Source organism: Arachis hypogaea, chromosome 3 (genome assembly GCF_003086295.3).
Source record: "Arachis hypogaea cultivar Tifrunner chromosome 3, arahy.Tifrunner.gnm2.J5K5, whole genome shotgun sequence".
NCBI lineage: Eukaryota > Viridiplantae > Streptophyta > Magnoliopsida > Fabales > Fabaceae > Arachis > Arachis hypogaea.
The window spans coordinates 36753732-36762082 of record NC_092038.1 but is presented as its reverse complement, the minus strand read 5'-3'; the positions used below and the strand labels follow the sequence as shown (position 1 = coordinate 36762082).

Sequence of the window (8351 nt, the reverse complement as noted above, 5' to 3'; positions counted from 1 at the left end):
TGAATATAAAATTACCTAATCTAAGCAACAAGATGAACCGTCAGTTATCCAAACTCAAACAATCCCTGGCAACGGCGCCAAAAACTTGATAGGCAAAATTGTGATTTACTCTTTTCATAACTCGAACAATTCTTAGCAATGGCTCCAAAAACTTGGTGCACACTACTATGGTTCACTCACATTCTTCACAACTTCGCACAACTAACCAGCAAATGCACTGGGTCGTCCAAGCAATAAACCTTACGTGAGTAAGAGTCGATCCTACGGAGATTGTTGGTATGAAGCAAGCTATGGTCATCTTGTAAATTTCAGTTAGGCGGATTCAAATGGTTATAATGGTTTTCGAAAATAATAAAAAATAAAGCATTAAAATAAAGATAGAGATACTTATGTAATTTAATGGTAGGAATTTCAGATAAGTGCATAGAGATGCTTGTTCTTGTTGAATCTCTCCTTTTCTACTGCTTTCATCCAATTCTTCATACTCCTTTCCATGGCAAGCTGTATGTAGGGCATCACCGTTGTCAATGGCTACTTCCCATCCTCTCAGTGAAAATGGTCCAAATGCTCTTGTCACAGCACGGCTAATCATCTGTCGGTTCTCGATCATGTCGGAATAGAATCCATTGATTCTTTTGCGTCTGTCACTACGCCCAACAATCATGTCGGAATAGAATCCTTGAATCCTACTCGGAATACCACAGACAAGCTTTAGACTTTTCAGATTCTCAAAAGTGTCCGCCAAAGGGTTCTAGCTTATACCACGAAGATTCTGATCAAGGAATCCAAGACATACACGCTCGATCTAAGATAGAACGGAAGTGGTTGTCAAGCACGCGTTCATAGAGACGGATGATGATGAGTGTCACAGATCATCACATCCATCAAGTTGGAGTGCAGCGAATATCTTAGAATAAGAATAAGCATGAATTGAATAGAAAACAATAGTACTTTGCATTAAAACTCGAGGTACAGCAGAGCTCCACATCTTAATCTGTGGTGTGTAGAAACTCCACCGTTGAAAATACATAAGTGAAAATAGTGTTCATTGGCTTCGGCCGCAGAGAGGAAACTGGAATAACCAAGACCAAATGGTCTAAGAGACTACTAATACAATAGTAAAAAGTTCTATTTATACTAAACTAGTTACTAGGGTTTACAGAAATAAGTCTTAGTGCAGAAATCCACTTCCGGGGCCCACTTTGGTGTGTGCTTGGGTTGAGCTTGAGCTTTACACATGCAGAGGCTTCTCTTGGAGTTAAACGCCAAGTTGTAACGTGTTTTTGGCGTTTAACTCTGGTTTGTGACGTGTTTCTAGCATTTTACTCCAGAATGCAGCATGGAACTGGCGTTGAACGCCAGTTTGCGTCGTCTAAACTCGAACAAAGTATGGACTATTATATATTTCTGGAAAGCTCTGGATGTCTACTTTCCAACGCCGTTGAGAGCGCGCCATTTGGAGTTCTATAGCTCCAGAAATCCATTTCGAGTGCAGGGAGGTCTGAATCCAACAACATCAGCAGTCCTTTTTAAGCCTGAATCAGATTTTTGCTCAGGTCCCTCAATTTCTGCCAGAAAATACCTGAAATCATAGAAAAACACACAAACTTATAGTAAAGTCCAGAAATGTGAATTTTGCATGAAAACTAATGAAAACATCCCTAAAAGTAGCTAGATCCTACTAGAAACTACCTAAAAACAATGCCAAAAAGCGTATAAATTATCCGCTCATCATATCTCTAATTCCCAAGCCTCCATATTTTCTTGGAGTGACAACTTTGCTCCACTTGACATAATTTAAGCAACGCTCCCCTACCTTTCCCTTCCACAAGAATTGTCTAAGTACAAAATCAATCTTTTGACAAATCAAAGTAGGAAAAAGAGTAACTTGCATCTGATAAATAGGAAGAGAAGAAGCAACAGATTTAATTAAGCAAAGCATGCCTGCTCTGTTAAGGAGCTGACCTTTCCAACTAGCCAACCTATTCTTGATCTTCTCTAAAGAGTCCGAAAAAATAGACCTAGCAGCTCGAGGATGATTAAGGTTCACCCCCAAGTATTTGCCTAGGTCACTAGTAAAAGGAATATGAGAAACACCAGAAAATATTTTCTTCCTTCTATTAGAGATATTTCTAGAACAAATAGCTTTAGATTTTTCAATGTTAACCTTCATACCTAAAGCTTCGCAGTACAACTCCAAGGTGTGGACAACATTCTGAACTTGATTTTTCTTCGCTTTACAAAAAAGGAGGAGGTCATCTGCAAACATCAAGTGAGAAACTCTAGGTCCCCCTCTAGAAATAGCCACACCCTCCCAAATACCCTCGTCAACTTGTTTGGAAATGAAGCACACCAATCTCTCCATGCACAAAATAAATAAATAAGGAGAAATTGGATCTCCTTGCCTGAGCCCTCTGCAAGGTTGGAAGCTGTCCAATCTATTCCCATTCCAAAGGATGGAAAAATTTGAAGCCTGAACACAATTCATTACAAGCTGAATAATTAGAGAAGGAAAGCCAAAAGATTCGAGAGTGTGCTTAAGAAAATTCCAATCAACTCTATCATAAGCCTTTTCTAAATCAATCTTAAAAGCCATAGCTCCTTTGCTAGACTTTGTTCGCTTAAGAAAGTGAAGAACTTCTTGGGCCACAATAATATTATCAGGCACTCCTCTACCATGTATAAACCCTCGCTGAGTTGGGCTAACAATCTCATCCAAAAATGGTCGTAATCTATTGACCAGCACTTTAGTCACTAGCTTATAAATTACATTACAAAGGCTTATTGGCCGAAAATCCTTCAATCTAATTGGAGGGTTGCACTTAGGGATAAAAACAATCAAAGTTTTCAACAAAGAATGGCTTAACGTCTCCCCTAAGAATGCTTTCTAAACAGTACGCCACACCTTATGACCCACCACATTCCAATATTCCTTGAAGAAAAAAACTTGAAAACTATCCGGCCCAGGAGCTTTGAACGAGCTCATATTATCCAGAGCTTCTTTAACCTCTAACATTGTTACTGGTTTAGACAAATTATCACAAGCATCCTGGCTAAGAGATGGCACAGGAATTTCTCCCATGAAATTAACCTCAACAGGCTTAGTAGAGCAAAAAATATTTTTATAGAAATGAACAACCTTTCTTTGCAAAACTTTCAGATCATTAGACTAGGACCCATCACTGACCAGCAACCCATGAAACCTGTTATATTTTCTGCTAAGAATGGTTTGCATATGGAAAAAGCTAGTATTTCTATCACCATACCAAACCTATTGATCTCTTGACTTCTGGTACTAAAGCAATTCTTCCTGGGCCAAAACTGTATTATACTCAGCTCTTAATTCTTCCTCTTTGTGCTTCAAAATCGGATCATCGTCAGCTTCCATTTTCCGTTGAATACAATTCAAATAAGCCTCAAATTCCCTCTTTTTAATAAAAATATTGCCGAAGACCGTAGAGTTGAATTCCAACGAAGCTTCTTGAACCCCAAACAACTTCCTATGGATGCCAAAGTCTGTACTATCCCAGGATTTCTGAACAATGGCCTTGTAATCAGGATGAGTTGCCCATGCCACTTGGAATCTAAAAGGCCAGTTTCCTTTCTTGATAGGAACTCCTTGACATCGAATAAGTAGGGAACAATGATCAGAGTGGGAACGACTGAGAACTTCAACAAAAGCTTCTGGAAAAAGAAGGCGCCATTCTGTATTACAGCAAACTCTATCCAATCTCATTACAATTTCTTTGTTTCCTTGAATTTTACGGAACCAAGTAAACCATCTTCCAGAGGTTGTCAGATCAAAAAGACCATAATAATCTAGAGTACTTGCAAAGACACTACTGCGATTCGAATAGAAATTACCCCCCTTCACCTCATGAACACTCAAAATATCATCAAAATCCCCAACAACCACCCACGGGTCCTGAATGCACAAACCAATATCAACCAGATGACTCCATAATTCTACTCTATTAGTGGCTTGAGTGCTGCCATAAACCGCACTGCAAATCCATCTTCGCCCACCACCATCAATTTCCAAAGTTACACATTGATTCATAGCCCAAAGAATTTTACAAGAAAATTTTAAATTAGCAGAGAGGAACCAAATTCCCCCCTTGTGTCCAACAGCATCTACAATCCCTACAGGATAATAGCCTAATCTCTCCCAAAAGTCTTTCATAGTTTCAAACCCAATATGAGTTTCCACCAAAATAAAAAAAGTTGGTTAAAATTTTCGTACCAACTCCTTACAGTGCACCCGAGACATCTTATTTGACGCCCCCTTACATTCCAACTAATAATATTTAAATGGTCACAATCCATAAAAATAAATTAAATAATTGGAATGTATAATCATTCTACCTCACGTTGATGGACCCCTGTCTCCAAGTGTCTTCTGGTGGACTTGCACCGCAGAACCATCATTCTTCTGTTAAGGTTGGTTCTCCAAGTTTGTTGTTGCACTAGCTTTATCAAGATCTTTTTGTACTCGAGAATCCGTTGATAATGCTTCAGTAGGTGAGTTTTGAAGCGAAATAGGATGCTGCCTTTTGTGCCCTGCTTTAAAAAAAGGAGTACTTTGATCCTTGAAAGCCACCTGAGTTGTTCCCAAAGAGCCAAGTGTGGATGGAGGATCCTTCTTTTCCTTAGGCTCCACCTTTGCATTTGATAAAGACTTCACTTTTCCATTTGATGAGGATCCAGCATGCATGTTATTAGACCCAAAAGAAAATTTCTTACTCACCAAATTGGAGCATATTGCTACATTGGCTTTTTTTGGCACCACATTAGGACCTTTACCCACTTTTTCCTTGCCTTTTTTACTACCTGTAAGTCTGGAACCCATTCACCCTCTTTTGCACGAGTATCCCTATCCATGCATGATTCTTGCAAATTATCATGCACAAGACCCGCTGCTCTATGCTTCTCTATAATTGGAATTGATTTGGCATTATTTTCAAATTCAAAAGTTAAATTTTGATTTTTTATTGGGATTTGACTACCTTTTGCCGTTTTCTCGTTGTTATCCACCGGAAACAGTGACGACAAATTTTTCTCCTTCACCATGCTTTCCTTCCCAATGTCATTGTTGTTCTCTTTCGCACATTCTCTTGTTACGTGCCCAAAGCAGCTAGATTTTTCATAAATTAAATTCAAGTGCTCATAATTTATGTCATACATATGACCATCAACTTGAATTTTTTTATGACTGGAAGTCCCAAGTTAATTTGCACACATACTCTTGCATACTTTCCCCTCTCCGCAGACTTGGTGGCTAAGTCGATGCGGATCGGTTTGCCAACAGCTGACACAATCATTTTCATGGCTCTCTCTCGATAATAGTTAATGTTTAAACCTGTGATTCTTATCCAAACCATGGTAGACCCAAAAGTGTTTTCACAAGGTCTGAATGAAGAACTCCAAGGTTTAATTGCAACATAACTACCAGTAATCATCCATGGTCCTCCAAGGAGAACTTTTTCTCTATCCTCCAAGAGATCAAATTTGACTAAGAAATAGCCAAAACCGATATCTAGTACTTCATATCCTCCTTTGGTTCTCCAAACTCCTTTAAGCCTGTGCGTGATCGCCGTATAGCTAAAATTCTTTCCAAGAACTTTGATCACGATGGCATCTTTGTAGGGCTCTGCCAATATCTCCTTTGCTTCTTTAGTGAACGTCACAATCGGTATCTCCGAATCGCCTTGCTTACCAACTACTGTAGCCATCTTATCCCCATTAAGAGAATCATCAACCTCCAAAGCTCTCCTTGTTGAGACACCAACAACTTTATCTCTGAACGATATCTGCTGACCTTGAATCTTGTTCCTGTCTCCTTTAATCTCCTCCTTTTCACCTGATGCATGCCCCCTTCCACTCTCCCCCTTATTGCTTCCGCTGGCATGGGCGGCTGCCTCGCTATATGTCACCCTCAAAGACTCTCCCCCGCTCTTTCCGCTCTTCATTTCAAAATTCAAATTTTGCGTCTGTTTTTTATTGCATAAGAGAATTTTGTATATTTCTAGGATGATATTTTTGATTGATTTTGGACTACTGTGCTTAAAATTGAAGAATTCGTACATTTGATTTGTTCAAATTGTACTAATTATTCTTGCTTGTTTAAATTCATGTATGCCACGTGTTCAATGATATGTCTCTATAACAATTTGAATTTGAATTGCATGTTTGCTTATGTATCATGTTATTTTGGTCAATTATTAGTATTAGACATATTATAATGAATGAGATTATTAATGGATTATGCAATTGTCTCTTAGTAAGTTTCAAATGATATTTTTGACAAAAAGATTTTATAGCTGACAGTGATTTTTTCAATTTGAATTTTGTTGTTTGGTGGCTGTTATTTCAATGTGTCTAACATTGTATCACTTGTAAATAATTCATTGAGCAGTTTTAAATTTTAACATGGTAGTTCCATAGCCAATTTAATGTCTCTTTGCTCTGAATTTTCTTGTTTCAACAAATAGAATTCTAAATATTTTTGTACTTTTTTATTTATGTTATAAATGATGAGTGCAGTATTGATGGCACCAAATTAAGATTTTGTAGTATCAATATGCTACTACGAATAATATTAAACGCTAGCAAATTAAATCTATATTTGACTTGCTATTACTTGTCTTCAGAAATCAGTTTTACTTTCTAATATATTTCCACCCTTGTTATGTTTAATATCTCCTTTGTTTTTATTACAAAATTTCTATATGTTAAACTACTTTGTGCCTCTGTATTATTCATATTTGGATTTGGATTTTTTTTCTTTTTTTTTTATCGTTTTATACAATAGAATAATTGTCAAAGTCAAATTAATGATTGAAAGAATTGATTACTTCACCTTTTATACTTAATTGAGAAATAATGGAGTTCTTTCTTTTTTAATTAATTTAAACATAATTAATATTAACTGTCTTGTGAGTTGTGAGTATTTTTACTTTCAAATATCGAGGACAATTCGCTATTTTATATTTGCATTGTTATATTGGAATATTTCAGGAGGACCTACCGCTGAAATGCGTGGACTTTTAAATTTGAGCATACAAGACTAATAGAGGTTGGGTATTTGCTGATATTAATTATGATGGAAATACTGATATGCTTCTCACTTTTCATTAGTCATTTATTTATTTATTTTCTTGTCACTCAATTAAATATTCATTGTAAATACTTTTTCATCTGAGTTCATGTTCATTATAGCCTGTTATAGTTAGTTTCAGGTTGTTGAAAGGAGGAAAGTAAATTGACTAATATTTCTTGAAAGATTATGGGCACTATAAAAAAAATGTATTTTTCGACGTTAAAAATCGATGATTATCTCTCATTTCGATATTTTTCGATAGCTTGCTGTCGATATTGTTAAAATAAGATAATTAAAAATAAAATATTAAAATCGACAGCTAAGTCGTCGATTTTTTTGATGATGCATTAAATCCTTCTCCTATTATCGTCACATTGTCGACGAATCATAGGTAGAAAATACTTTTATTTTAAAATCGACAAATATGACGTCTATTTTATTATTTAAAATATCGACAATGTTTTTCCGTCGATAAATTTAAACGGTGTAGTTCACTTTATAAAATTAAATAAATGGTATAGATTTAATGTATAAAAGAAACGCTTAAGTTGTTGGTTTTTTTCAAATTAAAATCGACTATATATCATCGATATTTATCAATAAAAAGATTTTCTGCGCTCACTTCTCGTGTCTCCCTCATTTCCCCAAATTCACTGTTTCAATTTCACCAACCCTTATTTCCCCAAATTTACCTCGCATACTTTAACCCTCCTTCTCCACTTCCGTCGCGCCCCCGTTGCTCCATCACGCTCGTGCTGTCATTGCTCTGCTACTTCTGTGTCACTGTCATTTTTCATGCTCGTGCCGCTATCATTCCACTGTTGTTATCGCATCGTGTCTCTGTGCTATTGTTGTTACTGCTCAATCAAAATTAATTACTCATAAACAACATTAAAGAGAAGCACATTACTTGTATGTTAATTCATAAACAGCATTACGTGTATCTTCAAACCAAAAAAAGAAAGCTCGATCAGTTAACCTGAAAGTAAAAACAAAATCGCTCAATCCGAATAGAATAATTGAAAAAAGTAGTCAATAAAAAAAATTAAGTTTATACTATAGAATAATTGAAGTGAATATAAGAAATTAGGGATTGAAAAATTTAGATACTAGACTTTTCTATGCTTTTTAGTTTGCTTCAGGATTTAAATTAGATTAATAATTAGTACCAAATCAATCTTTAAAAACATATTCTATATATAACAATAATGAGAAAAAATTTTTTTCCAAAAAATTGATAAAAAAATCAATG

General features: G+C 36.1%; 1 protein-coding gene across 1 annotated transcript; it reads right to left on the bottom strand.

Moving 5' to 3' along the window:
• Positions 1-3295: 3295 nt before the first annotated feature.
• On the bottom strand, positions 3296-4183 carry LOC140183417 (uncharacterized). The gene has a single exon (XM_072231832.1). The coding sequence runs from the start codon at positions 4181-4183 to the stop codon at positions 3296-3298; it is 888 nt and encodes a 295-aa protein (XP_072087933.1).
• Between the last annotated feature and the right edge of the window lie 4168 nt (positions 4184-8351).

Bases quoted from the DNA above. Each gene is read 5' to 3' on its own strand.
- LOC140183417 (XM_072231832.1), bottom strand. From the start codon at position 4,183: ATGAAAGACTTTTGGGAGAGATTAGGCTATTATCCTGTAGGGATTGTA.